Genomic DNA, 16,441 nt, shown 5'->3' with positions numbered 1-16,441 from the left:
ATATCTTTCAGGTACTGATCAGTTTTTTTTTTTTTTTTTTTTTTTCATTATCAACCCCAAATGCCAGCTGCACCATCACACGAACATAGATTTTATCACTCTCTGGAGACCCCCGGAGGGTTGTGAAACAAGCGTAAATCCTTGATGCTGAACTTTCCAATACCTCGCCAAATTCCTTGTCAAGGAATCAAGGAACCGTCCCTCCCCTTCAAGTGTCGTTTTGGCATCCTGGAATTTTCGGCAGTACAGTCTGCGGGTCAAATCCTGTCGCGATACATTGCCACACGCGGGATACGTTAGGTCATTCAAAATGTTTCGAATGTCTTCGTCTAGATCCAGCAGTGGGAAAGGCATGTTGTAATGGTTGACTTCCCAAGGGGCAGTTTGCGCGAATTTCCAGTCAATTAGGGCCATTCAGTTGAAATCATCGTCAACGAGGATATTCTGTGTCTCCATATCCATATAGTTAAGTGGATATTTTGGTAAGAGATGTCTTGAACAAATGGGTGGTTCGAACTATGTCAAGGAAGACCAAGGCCCCAAGTTTGACAAAGTGCATAACTAGAGCCTTTTTTATGGCTCATATCAGGACAATCCGCTCTGCGGAGTACAGCCTGTCCCATAGCGGTAAATTACTCGCTGGTATCAAAGAAAGGCCCGGGAGGGACAAGTCCCTCGGAGGCCGCGATAGACAACTTCTCAGTAACAGGCTCTCCGGCCTCAGTGATGGAAGGGATGGAGCCTATCAGTGGATATGTCAAACTTGCTAGTTAGACCTGGACACTTGTCCACTGAATAGTGATATGCTCTTGAATTTCAGTCTAGAGCCTTTTTTGTATCTTATAACAGACTTGGGAAGTATATTACCAAGGGAATAATATGATAAATTGCAAAACACGGCAAGAAGTTTTTCACTTACAGACAGACTGCAAATATCAAAAGCAGTATCCTGTAAGGTATTCCCGTAGAAACTCTCTAAAAGCATATAGCTTGCGCCAGCATCGATAGCCAGTGATGATCCGGGTCCCTCATAAGCATACACTTGAGGTACAACTACCGCCGGAAGCTGCTGCTGCACAAAACGCATGGCCGAAACCTTGCACATACTAGAGTAATGGTCGTCGGCCTCAATTACATTTTGCAGAGTGTCAGGATGCCGAGGTAATCGAATACGGGCGATTACCAAGCTACCATTTTCTCCGATCAGCTTAAAACAGACACAGAACACCCATATAGCCCTAGCAAAAGGACGTTCTGGCCGACCTTTCTGAAATAAAAATCCGGAAGACAGCTGACCGGGGCCTAGTTGCTCTATTTGCCGCACCAGGAGGCAAATTTCGCATGATAGATATCAAATCAGGGCAGAAATCACAACGATAGACGACTTCGTCTGGTCAGCAATACCCGATGGCAACCCGCATTCTCTCGAACAAATCTCCTATCTCCCAGCATCTGTTGCCGCAAGCTCGGCCTCCCATAAGTTAATGTTGTACGTTCCAACCAATGCGTCAGATGTCAAAAACCTAAAAAAATCAAAAAGAGCCATGAATATACTGTTCTGAAGGCTTATGGGGTGCTCTGGTATGGTGACAAGGTGTGGGCTATCGAGGAGATTACTTGCGCAAGTATAATGGGGGTGGGAAAAGGGAAGGAAATCGAACTGAGGAAGGATGGAAAGCCAATCCCTTTATCTAAAGTGAAATACAGGGCGAGAAATGGTCACGATCTTTCTACTAGTTACAAGGATGATGACATTCTGCTATACAGCCGCTACGTATCAATACAACACAAATAGTGGGGACTTTGATGGCCTCATGCGGGTTGATAAACATCCTTCTGGGGAGTATGCCTGGGTACGAGGGGCAAAAGGTGATATGGGACAGTATGTGTCGTTTAGTGATGTAAGCACACCCGAGACAGTGATGGACAAGAGAGGGTGGAATGATGCCGAATTCTACAAGGCTAGGATCGAAGATCCTAAGTATGAATGATCCCGGAGTATCATAATGGCCTATGTATTTGGAGCTGAAGCAAAATTGTAGGATTTGGCATGTATCGTTTAATTTTTGCGTTGAAACTACGTCTCTAGTTAATCAATTCAAACTCAATACTTCACAGGGATGTCACAGGGATTAAAGTGATACAAGACAGTAGTGGTGAAGCTATAGAGAGCAAAGACAATCCTACTTTCTCCTCGGACTCAATAGCGTGATACGTGAAATGCGAAATGCGAAATTCAATATATAATAAATGTATAAAAATGTAAGATCCTTAAAGATAGCTAGACTTGTCCAATGCCCCCTTATGGCGCACGCTATGGACTAACCCAGACGATGTCTATCCGTACGCCGATCAATGGTATCTGTAACCATTGGCCGATGGATGCGTCGCGAGGCCGTCAAGCAAAGAATAGCTAGCAAGTGAACATTTAGGCTTAATGCTGTGTAGAGTACGTTGATTATTGCTACTCCAGACACAGCCCGATAGACTAACTGCATATTTTCTGTTGGAAAAAGACCAAGGAATGGACTTTTGGATTCGACATGCGCACAATTCATAGCAAGGATCTTTTTTTTTCTAATCCCAAACTAGGAGCCCATGAATAACTGATTACCTATACACGATACACAGTAAACACCACCCGGCCAGAAAAGAACCCCCAGAAAACTAAGCCGCAGACGAGAAGAAGAGGAAGACAATAAAACGTGATTTTAAGTTCATGATCCGCGATACAATCCGTGAGAAAAAGCCAAACCTCACCTCTCACATCTGCATGGCCTCGTCACCATCGAAATCAGCTCCACCGGGTATACGTCCCTCGTTAAGCTCCTTCTCCAACTTCGTAATCTCCTGCAGACTCTTTGCGTCGCGAATCAGCTGCTCAACACGCTTGCGCTCCTTGTCGGTGAGTTGTACTCGAACACCCTTTTCGGCGGGGGTACGTCCAGCTGGGGTGGAGACGTCGAAAGTGCGGGACTTGACACCCATAATCTTGGATGCGAGGGATGACGGTTCCTCGTAGGTACCGAGGAGCTCTTTAGCTGTAGCGCGCTCGGCGTCGGTCACTTTCTGGAAGTCAAGGAATCGGACGGAGGGAATGCGCCAGATAGTCCAGTAGCGGTAGTTCTACAAGAAAACCAGTTAGCTTATCTTCCAACAGAGTCCAGGCCATACCACATATGAGCCAGGTCTGACTAGTATATTATGGGCTGAGGGCTAGACAAACCTCTTTGCGTGTCACCGGGTTTTGCAAAAGGGTCAAGTGCGTCAACCGTCCCAATGTCCGCAGCGGATCTAGGTCGGCAAGCTCGGACACATTGTTTGCAGTCAGAACCAGAGTGGTTAGGTTAGGCACTGAAGTTGCGAGTGCTGGTTGGATGTGATTGATACGATTGCGGGCGAGGAGGAGGGTGCGGAGGCGAGGAAAGTGAGGGAAGTTTCCAAGGGAGGAGATGTCATTATCGGTGAAGTCGATTGCATCTTGATCCTACGAACTGTCAACATCAGATCAATTGGTTGGAAGAAACAGTACTTACTTTGGCGACACCCAAGTTCTCGATTGTGGGGATCTTGTGACCTACACGACCACACAAAAAGACGATATCAATCCAGCTCTTAATCAAAAGTGTAGTACCTGTTCTTTTCAGGTAGGTGTGTAGTGGGTGAACGCACCTCGGAGATCCAGCTCGCGATCTGTGAGCGGATTGATGTATGTTAGGGAACTTTGGATAAGCTCAGCAGTCAAGCGCATAGTGGCGGTGGTGGCTGTTTCTGGGGGTAGGATGTGTATGAGAATGTAAGTTTTATTGTGCCGACATGGATGGAGTGCTGTGGAAGTATGTTGAACAAGCTTGGTGAATCAATGCAACGAATGAATCAGAAGCTCGATGCGCCGGTTTCTCTCTACATCATTTTTGCCAGGCGGTGACACCACTATCACATGACACTTTGTTGCCTTGCAAATATGGTACAAATATCCATAACTGTTCCAGAGTACATATTTAACCAACTCATCCATCCATGTGTAGCTAGTGATTTAACATGCAAACAGTATTAGGTAACTATCGGGGCTACTAGGTAGGTAGGTAGCATTTGATGAGGCTATGCTTATCAGTACTAGGATGTATGTACCTATCGATATGTAGTTTAAACGTAGAGTAGGCCTTGGCAATGTATTAATCTATATTCAGGAACGACATCTTCTAATAGTACACACCTTATTACGTGTAAACCACCTCCCTGAGACCCAAAGCACCGCAACCAACAAACAAAAAGGTACTCCAGAGTACAGGGTTGAAATATGATATGAAGAATCGAAGGCAGGCTGCCACGAAGCACGCGACTCGATAAAAAGCCTCAATAAAAAGATGTGAACTCCCTTTGCATATGAAAAACAAAACAGCGCCGACATGAGTCGATGCATGTCAAGAAATCAAACTCCAAGTGAAAATGCGATGCAGTGTGAGTGATTATGCAAAATTCAGATCAGGTGGATATGTCGCATTAGTCGTCGGCCAGGGGCGTCATGCTAGGTGATTTTTGGTGGGATCTTGTCGGACTGCCGGCTCTTGATCGACGGCCGTTGGTTGTAGGGCCTAGAGCAATGGGAGACAGGTGGTCCCTGCTCTCCGTCCTGACTACCAAGCCTGCTCGGTCCATAGCGATGCCCGAGCCACCGCCGCCGCCGCTGATCCCAAGACCAATCGTCCCGGTCGAACTGTTGTCTAACGCGTATTTGAAACTGGGAGGATTGCTGTTGCTGCCCCAGCTTGATGCTCGCTTTGGGGGTCCCAGTCTATCTGAGTCTATCTCAGAAAGACGTCCACCATCCTCACTCCCGTCGGACTCAACGGCATCAAGTTCGTAATCTTGAGCACCGTCCTCGAGGACTCGCTCGTAAGAGGGGGTACTTCGACCGATGAATGGCAACATCGACTTAAGTGCCTTTCGTTTCTTCGGATGATTGGGGTGCGATGGCCCACCACGGCGTAACACGTTGGTTATACGGTTAAAAACCCGCGATCGACGACTGCGTCCGCACAAGAAGAAGGCAGCCACGACAACAATGAGCATGAAGAGGATGAAGCCTGGAATCCGGCGCGGAGAATCACCGTCAAATAATGCGTCATGCCAGTGCTCACTGTGGAAGCCATCTGAGTCTGGTAATAGCTGAACACTGGGATACTGGAAGTCGGCCGGGACACCAGGAACATTGCTGCCAAAGCCCACTGGAAGACCTTGGTCTTCGATCTCTAGAGGAACCTGAGAAGATGCGTACAAGACGATCTTGCCCAAAGTCCAACTCACTTCGGTCGCGTCAATCTTATTAACCGCTTGGAAAGCATCAAGATATCCCTTTTCTTTTCCATGAGCCAAGACTTCTTTAGTGCCGTTGTGAGAAGAGCCAGTTGTATCTTCCAACCCCACGCGAGGCACTCCAATGCCATCGTGCAGCATATTGATGATCCATGATGCCTTGAAGCATACTTCGTAGGCCTTTTGGTGATCGACTTTCTTTCCCCATTTGTGCTGCTCAATACCATGCTCAATGGAGTCCCAATCTTGAGAGCAGAACGTTTGGACCCGTTCCTGATATGTGTTGAAGTCGTATGCTTTGTCCTTGTATCCCATTTCGAAAATCTCGTGAGTGGTGTGCCAGTACTCGCTGATTCCGATAAAATGGTTAACATCGAAGTCGATAGCTGGAACGTGGATACCGTTGAGCAGACACGGTTCATCCGCACACGGAGCATCCTTGTCCAGCAATGGGAACGTCTGACGAAGACATTCATCAAATTTCCCTGTACCTAGTAGATAGGTTTCCGTCTCGCTCGCCGGTGCGACTTTGCCGTCAAGTGTAGTACGCAATCCACTAGGGAGACAAGGGTCAGGCAACTCTTTGATACCTGGCCCAGTTGCCGTCTGCAAAGCATCCAGATAGCGTCGTCGGGCTTCATGCACGCCGAATTCCAACCATGAAGTGACAAACACCCTGTGCTCTTGAACTGATCCATCGATGTTCCGCAATCGCAACAATTTAAGGTCTTCGGCGTGCTTTTCTGTCTCCGTAACATTGGGAGCGAACGCAATTTGGGCCGACGCGCCACCCATATCGAGGAATCCGTAGGTGCTGTGTCCCTTTCCATGGTCATGCTTTTCCGGGGCATCAAAGGATCCCATCAGGTAGTTTGTCGCAATCCATCCGTATAGCCCCTCGGTCACACCTGGAATCACCTGGATGTGAACACCACAATCCGGAAGCAGAAACTCTGAGTTTTTACGGGCATAAGAACATATCTGATCCAGAAGTAATTGTCGCTCAAGGTTTCCAAGCAGCCGCATGCCCGCAGTGGCGAGAAGAAAGATGGGAGTGTGCTTGGCATCCTCGGCAGGGACGATACCCTTGGCATGGTCTAATAGTTGAGCGAGATGGTCTGATCCAACCAATTCGGGTCTGTTGGCGAATGAAGAAACACCTTTTTGCGCAGGTGGGTTAGTGTCAGGTTGTTGGTAGGTTGATTATTGACTCAAGCAAAGCTCACCAGGGCGAATCTTCTTCGTCCATTCCTCCTTAGTTTTGATTTCCGGCAGCGATTTCAACTCCTCCACATGGGCGTTCTTTCGTGCAGCAGAATTTCGTAGCCATCGGTAAACATGTACGCGAGTCCCCTATGTGGTTGATTAGTTGCATGACTCCCATGTCTCCGAAACCAGGTTGACATACAGACGAGCCCGCGTCTAGGACTACACCATAACGCCCTAATAGAAAAGTTAATTTACCGCATAATGAAAGTTGAGGTGGGACACTACATTTGCCCATTTGGACTTTTGATTATTCGCAGATCATGAGATCATGACAGACTTGTCAAAGGAAAGAGGACAATTTATTCAAGAATATGTAAACGAATGACAGGAAGTAATAGAAGACTTGAGAGAGAAGAGAGAAGAGAGAGAAGAGAGGGAGGGCCGAAGCCAAGAAAGATAAGGGAGAGTTCCAAAAGCGGCCTGGACGCGACGACTCCGGGGCGATACGAAACATGACAGGCCAGACTGGAACTTCTTCAACGGTAAAGTGGGCCCAGTTCGGTCTGCATTAGGAAAAGTGTGGTAATTTATTGGTAATATAACTGTATGTAACAAAGTTTCTTTTTTTTTTTTTTTTTTTTTTGAACTTTTTAGCTTATTTCCAAACTTGGAATTATAGGATTATTTCAATGTACACTCCATACAATATGAACGGAGTAATAGTATATATATATATATATATATATATATATATACAGTCGAATGTCTACAATATTGTACAATATATTAAAATCTCTCTATATTGTACTCCGTACTATATTCTAGTGTACACTTATTTTCTTGCAGATATGTACACGTCTGCGGCATGCAGATCACGTTGTTTTGATCTTGACAGGGACAGTTCCACTGAAGATCTTGACTATCTCAACTTCATTTATTATAGTATTGTATGATAATATATATAAGTTGTACGTACAGAGTATATAGTACATTGGCAATCGGATATGTATTCCAGCCTCGTCATAGAAAAAAAAAATTGACCCTACAGGGCTTACACTAAAACACTGAGGGGAGAGTATACGTCACCCCCTTCCCCGGCCTTGGAAGCCGGAGTGTTGCGTCACTATGGGTGAACAAGGGTACTTTGTATGTCTTGGCCAAGACTTTTTATGTTTTCCCCAATATTCCCAGTAATATGTGTAGAGAAATGACTACCGGTTGGTACATATACATGCACATATGTATCAACTCAGATTCTGTTCAAATTCCAAGTCACAAGTTTTCTTCTTAGATATCTCTCATTAAGATATTGGTAGAAAATAAATAATAATAATAAAAGCTTAGAAATTAAAATAGAAATGTTGAAGTAATAAAACAATGTGGATCCGAGACAAGTTGCATGTTCTACACATACAACATACAATTATGGGGTTTCAAGTCACGAGGCTGTACAAATTACGGGGTAACCCGATCACTTCTTCGTTTCCTGAGGACTAACCACTACAGGAACCTGTCCATTAAGCACGCTCGGGGATGAAGACCCACAGATATCTCGGAGCGCCCGCTCACCAATCTGCTCATCGATAAAGTGCGAACGGTCCAAGCCAATCATTTCCACCTCCTCATGCACGCGCAATTGCATCCCCGGCAAGAACTTGAGAATGTAGAGTAGGACACACGAAACAATGAAAGAATATGCCGAGATAGCACACACCTCAGCCAATTGTTTTCCAACTTGCACTCCATTGCCATCAATCCCCCCTCTGGCTTCGGTCACGCCATCCAACGCCGCAATAGACTGCGACGCAAAGATCCCCGTGAGGAATGCCCCCACCATCCCGCCGATACCGTGTAGCTTGAATACATCCATCCCCTCGTCTATGTGTAACCACTCGTTGATGTCTTGGAGGAGAGCGCAAACGATGCTCGTGAAGAACCCGATAAGGGCAGCAAGCCATACGGACACAAATCCGGCGGCTGGCGTGATGCCAACGAGCCCGGCGATTGCGCCTTCGCACGCTCCTACTATAGAGAACCTCCCACGGTGCTTGATATAGTCGACCAGCACCCATCCTAGTACTCCCGTGCAAGCCGCAGTGTTGGTGTTAAATGCCGCTAGCATTGCCCGCACGCTAGCATTGAGAGTCGAGCCGCCCTAAAAAGAATATCTGTCAGGATGAGTTAAGAGAGGCGTGGGGAAAAGTCACATGTGTGACATACATTGAACCCAAACCATCCAAACCAGATCAGGCTCGTCCCCAAGAAGACCAAGGTGGTGTTGTGGGGCTTCGCATGTGAAGGCTGGTCGATATTCTTACGTTTTCCCAGAACAAATGCATAAGCCAATGCGGACCAGCCAGATGCGATGTGAACCGGGCCGCCACCGGCGAAATCAAGCGACGGGAGGTTGTACAGCCACCCGTTGCTATTCCAGGTCCAACAGGCCAGGGGGCAATAGACGACAGTCGCCCAGCAGAAACTAAAGATCAGCGAGGGAATCATATTACCTCGTTCGAATGCCCCGCCAACGACAATCATAACCTATCAAGATTCCATTAGCTTTAATTCCGCGACATTGTGTTGTCAAGTGTTACTTACCGTGCACGCGCAGAATAGAAGTTGATAAAAGCAGAATACAATCTCAGGGAGATCGGCCGAGCCAGGCGATGGTGCTACCATCACACCTCTCAGACCAAAGTTCTTAAGGGTTCCGATGAATGGACTTGCATCCCGTGCATAGGCCAATGAGTAACCCCAGAATATCCATTGGAACGTTGTTCTAGTGGGATCCTTTGTGTCAGCACGACGTACGCTAGTGTTTTGAAGAAGACATCAACATACACAGCCACAATCATGAACGCCTGGAAGAGTAAAGCCAGTGCTGATTTTCTCCGTGCAAGGCCACTGTAAAGAAGACCAATTCCGGGGATGATCAACCAAACAATGAACGAGCAAAGGATGATATAGGTATAGTTCCACTCGACGCCTGCATATTGAGCATTTACATCGACCTTGAGTGGATCTCCACCTGTTGGGGTAGACGCATTGTATACTGGCTATATTATATGATTGCGTTAGCTATTTTCATGTAATTCCAATCATACTAGACTTACAGAGTCGGCCATAATGAGAACTAGAATGGATCGCTCCTAGATCCTTCTTTGGTTCAGGGTCCACAGCACATATATTCTCTGGTAGAGTGGACCTTCACATAGCTCATAGTAGCCAGAGCAAAGATTCCCAAGCCTCTTATCTATGTCATGACAGCAGCCAAGACTCCGTTGTATCAATGGGGAGCTTTGGATCTATAGTAGTCGCTCACAGTTCATGGGAAATACCCAACTCCCCTGAATTTCTATGACTGTCAGATTAGTTTTTTTACGATAAGGGAACTTGATTCCATCTGATCTAAGATAACGATCCGAGAAAATGAGTTTAATAGCGTTTCAATCATCCAATGACGTCTTGTTCTCCTGTTGACCCCGGATCTTACATCCCTCTAGGGCTTAGGCTCTTGTTATCACCTATCTTATCTGGGGAATGGTCTTGGCATACGGCTTACACATGTCTTAGAATATGACCTCGGGAATACTTATACTATAGCTATTCGTGGAAATGATACGGAGTAGTCTCTCTTACACAGAGTATTAAAGGGAGTGTTTGATTATAAACAGGGTGGGGTGTCAAACGGGGGCCGAGGTTGTAGTATATGTATGTATGTTGCATAAATGCCTCCATAGCCCCATATTCCTTGCGGCTCTAATAGTTCTATTCTCTTTAGCCCTTGGTGATCACAGCAAATGAACTGCGAATTATGCCACGGCCAAAACAAACATCGTGATTATAAATAACATTCCTTGCATATATTTACACCCTTCCTGCTAAGATTTCATAATGAATATTGAAACTCCTTCAGGCAAAGATACAACGATCAAATCATGATTACACCATTAGGCACCAAATGACATGTTGGAATGATTCAATTCTCGACTTGGGCTCCTGGCTGTCTATTGTCTTAGATCCGTGCCCCGCAGTAACCTCTCAGCCTCAATAATAAGAAAGCCCCACAGCTTTTATTCTAACCACAAGTTCCATACCCTATGGAGTATTCTCAGATGATACAAGATCTACCTCAATGGTCATGAAATATGTGTATTACGGGAGGAATGGGCCATGTGCAGTCTGGTAAAGTGCACTGGTTTTGCTTTAACGTCAAAAGGCCTGACATTATTGCCTTTTTGTTCGTAACCATGTAGGATTCCGACATTGAAGCGACCTTGACAAGCTTATCAAGGGGAAGATTTATAGGCCTGTGGTTTATATTTATATTAGTGGGCGCGTAGCGAGGGGTCTATTATTAGGCCTTGCGTATCGACATTGGTTAAATACATAGATAGAACCTGGGAATCTGAATGTTGCATAAACTGGTTTCATATTGAGCAATTTCTTTCTCTTAAGCCATTGTTCAATGGTAAATCCACTGGATTTAGCCAGACGATCCAATTTCAGCCCTATCATGCTCTGATGGACCCCATGTGAGGCTGAGTCCAGAGAAGATAAGAATAGAAATGGAATGATGTGGCTAGGGCGCCTATATACAATAAGCCTATGTACTTATACTTCATATGGAATAGTTACTCCATAATTCATAAGTCGTCCTTACATGTACTTGATACAAAGAGGGAAACTTGCACAGCCACAAGGTCTTGCTGCGAGCCGTCCCTAGTGAGGCTCCGTGAAAAGCGGAGCATTTTTCATCCTGTTTCTTCTTTGAACAAGGCTGACAGGCCGGGATTACTGTCATAGTCTAAGATTGTCTTATTGGTGTTCTTATTAGTCTTGCATAAAATCATAAGTGGAGGGATGCGCCCGGCGCTTGTTCAGCTGTTCCCCCCTCATCTCCGACTGATCTTCCGGCCCCCATCGCTTTTTTTTTAAAAAAAAATTGAAATCTTCTCTTTCATTTACTCTTTGATCCCTGATTCTCAACTTTTAACTCTATTATTTGGGATTCCATCCAAGCTTTACCTTGTGTATTTCAAGGTTGGGGGCCGTCACAGACTACGGGACATCAAGGTGATCAGAACAGGACAGCAAACATACCTGGGAAACCACCTGGGCATCTCCAATATAATCGCAGACCTGCTTGCATAGATTATACAATCACCTCACTCGATGCTTTTTTAATCGGCTTAACCATTTGATACCTCTCGTTTTCGCGGTCAATCTTAGGCTAATTGACCGCCATTTGAAGATGTCGCGCGCCTCCCCACCCAGCACTCAGGGGCAATCCCCAGATGCCATCCAAGATCGATATGCTCCAGATCCTTACCTTTCAGCCGCGTCCGATCCAGAGGAAATCTTCTTTCAAGCCAGTGCCATTCGACTAACGCCGCGGGGGAGTCCTGGGAACAGTGCGGGACCTGGTTCGTCCCCTCATGAGGACGCTCGGATCGACTCCACAATCCAGGGCTATTTGGACCCGAGAGCAAATGAGTATACCGACCCCAGCACTTGTACCTCCCCTATTTCTGATACAAGTGTCTTCGTGGAGCCAAAATATATCGAACTGGGTAGTGGTTCGACCTGGCGGAATGGAGACCTGCCATCGTACAATGTGCCCGTCAATCCGGCATGGGCTTCATCCATGGCACCCAATGTCTTTCAGTGGACGAGCTCAGTTCACAATTCGAATACAAGTCCACCATCCACGCTGGCAGGTCTAGAGCCTCAAGGCAATTCTAGCACGCAGCAATCAATCCCCACCTCGTACCAGTCTAGGCTTGGTGTCTTTAGTGTAGGCACCGAGCCATCTAGACTTGGTGTCTTGGCTAACGAGGAGTTGACCACCGAGCTGGCATCGAGCGCAACCAGGGGAAGAAGCCCTGTCTTCAAGATTACAACCTTCTCTCGAGGCGATTCGCCCAAGGAACGCAGCACGTCGCCCCAAAGACGTCCCAGCTCCTTTGCACATCTATCTGCTAATCCAAGCGAGCTGGAAGACGAGGATGATAGCGATCATCAGTCGGTCTCGTCTATTCCCGTGAAGCGATCTAAGGATGGCGGATGGATTCCAAATCCATCGACCCAATTAGCTGGCATTGACCCAAGGTCTCGCGGAAACGAATTCGTGCCAAGTCCTAATGACGTCTATGTCCAACGAGAAAGGAACGAGAAAAATGAGGACATTTCCTACTGGTCTGTCTCTGTGAGTGCAGCCAACAGTGATGCTGACGGGGACTCGCCCAGTCCACCGCGTCCACGCCCACACCATATTTCCAGGAGACTTCGAGCGAGGAGTACTGGTGATCACCCTTTGAAACAAGAAGATTATTTCAACTTAAAATCTCGGACCGGAGATGGATCATTCCCTGGGCCCGGAGTATTGGTTCATGAAAGCAGCGACAGTCTCAGCGAAGATGAAGCAAGCATTGGCACTTACTCTGACGAACCCTCAGCCAATGTAGATGAACCTGGCAGATATGATCGCAGCACCCCCGAGGTCTACTCATCTCTCTCGCCGACGAAAGCTGATGAAAGTATCCGTCTTTACCCCTGGCATGATCCCCCTCGCGATGCGACGCCCAGATTGCAAGCGATGCAGCCGGATAGCTCTACCGACGCCATGATAGCTTTTAATAGACGTGTACGGGATCTTGAAACGGCATCGCTCGCAGCAACAATTGATACTAATAGTATTATCAATGTTGCCACATCTCTCGAGAACCTTTCCTTTACCGAACAACCCAAGAAACGCACTAGTCTCTTTAAGCGTCAATTTTTGCAGGCATCCTCAATTCTAAAGCGTCAAGCATCTGACCTTTCTATCGGTCAATCTAATAGCTATCCCGGCCCTTCGCAGCGTGATACAGTGGACCCACCGGCAAAGCCGAGTTACTCACCACGGAATGGGTTCTTACACCGTCGTCATTCGCGGTCGCCAAGCTTAAGTGACGCACTTCTTTCAATGACCAGCCAAATGGCGGCTGTCGGGGGCAGCCAGCCTGTCCGAGCAGTGTCGCCTGCACCCTTATCGAATCCGGAGAGGAGTTCCTTGAACATCCAATTTAAGGGCCGAGGTCGAAGCAGAAGCGAGATCCCCCGACCAAGTAGTCCCGGGCTAATAAATCTCATGACCGCTCATGGTGGACCGCCAGTTCCAAACATCACATCGCCTCGAGTCAGTTCAGACGCCGACCAAACGCCCAGAAGCACACCGATGGGCCCTGAAACCGGAGGCGCTGAAGATGAGAACGATGTTGACACCGGCAATAACAAAGGCGTGGTTATGGATTTCCCTGCTGTTCAGAGTCTCCCAGTGCCAACAATCGAAGGGTTCAGATCGCAGATCATGCAATTGAATCCAAGGCTTGAGCCAGCTTTGATTCACCGCCTGGCACACGAGCAGAATCGTCGATACAAGATCTTGGTTGGTTTGCAGCAGAAGCATTCTATTGCAACTGCCAACCACACGTGTAAATCTGGCAACTTTTGTACTGTTCAGGGAGGGCAACCTACTCTGTTGCATGACCTCAAAGGCCCCAACGAGCCCGAGGAAGGACAGATCCAATTCCAAGTGACAAATTTCAGTTATGCGCACGAGCAACAGTACACTTCAGGCGATGGTACGGGGGCCGCAGCACAGTTCCCTTCTGGTGTGCCCCTTCCGCCAGTCAGTCGTCTTCCCGCTCGGTTTGAATGTCCCATTTGCTTCGAAGTAAAAACGTTCCAAAAACCATCCGACTGGTCCAAACACGTACAGGAAGATGTGCAGCCATTTACTTGCACATTCCCTCACTGCACCGAGCCCAAGTCATTCAAGCGTAAAGCAGACTGGGTTCGCCATGAGAACGAGAAGCACCGGCACCTAGAGTGGTGGACCTGTACATTCCTCGAGTGCAACCACAGATGCTATCGTAAGGACAATTTCGTTCAGCATTTGGTCCGGGAACACAAAATGCCAGAGCCCAAGATCAAAAAGATGGGGAAAGCCTCTAGTACTGGGGATGCTGAGACTGTGCCGACTAGCCGAAGGGAGCAGGAGCTTGAGCGATTATGGCAAATGGTCGAAGAATGTCGGCATGACACCGCCCAAGCTCCCCAGGAGGAGCCATGTCGCTTCTGTGGGAATGTCTGTAACGAGTGGAGAAAGTTGTCAGTCCACCTTGGCAAACACCTGGAGCAATTAGCCTTGCCCGTTTTACGGTTAGCGAAGCCGAGCAATACCGCAACCCATGTCGCCAATCCCAGCCAAGTGGAGCCGACTCGTAGATCATCCGCCGCAACCTATCCTTCTGTCGCGCCATATCACCATGGACACGAAGGTCCCGAATTGGCCTCCACACATCTGCAGCCACAGTATGCGATCCGAAACACTAGCACGCCCGCTAACCCTGTGTTCTCAATCAACAACGTTCCGCTGGCTAATTACTCCACTATATCTGGCGGCGAACTTTCTATGGAGCCAGAGTCCATCTCGGACTCTCTTGCCTCTGATCAGTTCCCAGCATATACACACGCGACGGGTCAATTTGGTCAAACTACGCTCCACCCCGCTCAGGCCCAGGCCTATACCCTACATCAGAACTCGGTGACGTACCCACCGCCTTATAACGCAGTTCCGAGATCGAGATCCCCGGAGGTAGATGCCATGCTGCAGCACTCGTATCCTCTCGCCCAGTTTCTCCCTCATTCCTCTCTGTACCCCGCAGATGGGAATTACCCGGCTTACCAAACTATGGAGTCTAACATTCCCTACACTTCGGCAACCTACTCTTCTGGATGTCCCTCCCGAATGTGACTATAGATACTATTCTCCCTTGATATCCCCCCCTTCAACTTCTTTTTTCTCCCCTTTCTTTACTGCCTATTCCCCTCATCTATTCTGCTGCCAGTTCTTCCATATCAGCTGTATTGTAATAAAGGATTCGTGATCATTAGTAATTGCTGTACCTTTTTTCTTTTCCTAGCATCAAACAGATGCTATGCAAGCAGGTCCCAATCTTATGCATTTCCGGAATGATGGTTATGATAATGATTTAACCTGATTTTCTTTTTTTTAACATGTGCAATCTCTGTACATATTTCGGGGGGGGTTTCGAGGGGGAATTCTGTTTCAGAGTAGCGTTGCTAAACGGCGATGTGCATGGCATATGAGAGATCAGATTTATGTTTTGGCTTTTCCTCTTCTGTACTAGGGCCGTTCCCACTTGGACATATGGTTCCACGGCCCATAACATAAAGTACCCGCTATATCCCGAGATCAATAGTACACTATAGAGTACGGAGTACCTAGGTAGTAATCCGAGACATACACCTTTGGGAATAGTATTTAGCTATGAAGTTAAGTCTATAAAGATCCAATATATCCAACTCGTTTTATCGTCAAACATACCCCTAACTCCTAAACCCGAACCCGAAACCCGAAACTGCATAACATGCTCATATCTTATATAAACGTGCACATTCATCTTATTTATCCCTTGCGCCGCGACATGGCAAGCGAATATCGCTGCCGATCAGGCATGTCGATCGTCTGTCCTGTCACAGCCCAATCTGGTCCTTGCTTCCTTGCAGCCCCCTCCTCCCCTTTGGGGGCATATCGTAAGATCTTCATGAGGGGCTGAGGTTGTCTTGCATGCCTCGTGCAGGGGGACTAACGACATTATCTGTGAGCGTGGTGGTGGGTGTGTGATACGTTTTCTACTACTCCGCACTCCTTATATATCTGAAATAATGGCAGAAGCGGGCCGAACCAACCCCGGGAGATGAGTATCGGTGGCCGATCATGAACCCGACGAGGCTTGGGATTAAGGTGATTTGATCTAGGGCCGTAATTGGAGGTTAACTATCAGCCCCATATTGTGTAAGATTATCATCACACAATTTACTCCGTAGCCCTATACTCCATACGGAG

At 47.2% G+C, this 16,441-nt stretch overlaps 5 protein-coding genes across 5 annotated transcripts; 1 reads left to right on the top strand and 4 right to left on the bottom strand.

The window, feature by feature from the left end:
• Positions 1-632: 632 nt before the first annotated feature.
• N7479_010238 (uncharacterized protein) lies at positions 633-1,105 on the bottom strand (the record flags this gene model as incomplete). Its single annotated transcript, XM_057257929.1, has 2 exons — positions 633-742; positions 928-1,105. 2 exons carry the CDS (start codon positions 1,103-1,105, stop codon positions 633-635), a joined length of 288 nt encoding a protein of 95 aa, XP_057105387.1.
• Positions 1,106-2,763: 1,658 nt separating this feature from the next.
• On the bottom strand, positions 2,764-3,751 carry lea1 (U2 snRNP complex subunit LEA1; the record flags this gene model as incomplete). The annotated part of the gene is made up of 4 exons (XM_057257928.1): positions 2,764-3,126; positions 3,227-3,487; positions 3,537-3,577; positions 3,673-3,751. The coding sequence occupies 4 exons, from the start codon at positions 3,749-3,751 to the stop codon at positions 2,764-2,766; spliced, it is 744 nt and encodes a 247-aa protein (XP_057105386.1).
• A 752-nt stretch (positions 3,752-4,503) lies between these two features.
• On the bottom strand, positions 4,504-6,820 carry N7479_010236 (putative nucleoside diphosphatase (Ynd1); the record flags this gene model as incomplete). The annotated part of the gene is made up of 4 exons (XM_057257927.1): positions 4,504-6,476; positions 6,543-6,669; positions 6,725-6,759; positions 6,811-6,820. The coding sequence occupies 4 exons, from the start codon at positions 6,818-6,820 to the stop codon at positions 4,504-4,506; spliced, it is 2,145 nt and encodes a 714-aa protein (XP_057105385.1).
• Positions 6,821-7,996: 1,176 nt separating this feature from the next.
• N7479_010235 (ammonium transporter) lies at positions 7,997-9,650 on the bottom strand (the record flags this gene model as incomplete). The annotated part of the gene is made up of 5 exons (XM_057257926.1): positions 7,997-8,680; positions 8,746-9,066; positions 9,124-9,304; positions 9,367-9,581; positions 9,639-9,650. 5 exons carry the CDS (start codon positions 9,648-9,650, stop codon positions 7,997-7,999), a joined length of 1,413 nt encoding a protein of 470 aa, XP_057105384.1.
• Positions 9,651-11,779: 2,129 nt separating this feature from the next.
• On the top strand, positions 11,780-15,325 carry N7479_010234 (putative C2H2 finger domain protein; the record flags this gene model as incomplete). The annotated part of the gene is made up of 1 exon (XM_057257925.1): positions 11,780-15,325. One exon carries the CDS (start codon positions 11,780-11,782, stop codon positions 15,323-15,325), a length of 3,546 nt encoding a protein of 1,181 aa, XP_057105383.1.
• Positions 15,326-16,441: the final 1,116 nt, after the last annotated feature.

This window comes from Penicillium vulpinum (assembly GCF_028829585.1).
Source record: "Penicillium vulpinum strain IBT 29486 chromosome Unknown utg000004l_segment0_segment0, whole genome shotgun sequence".
Taxonomy (NCBI): Eukaryota; Fungi; Ascomycota; class Eurotiomycetes; order Eurotiales; family Aspergillaceae; genus Penicillium; species Penicillium vulpinum.
This window is presented reverse-complemented; position numbering and strand designations above follow the sequence as displayed.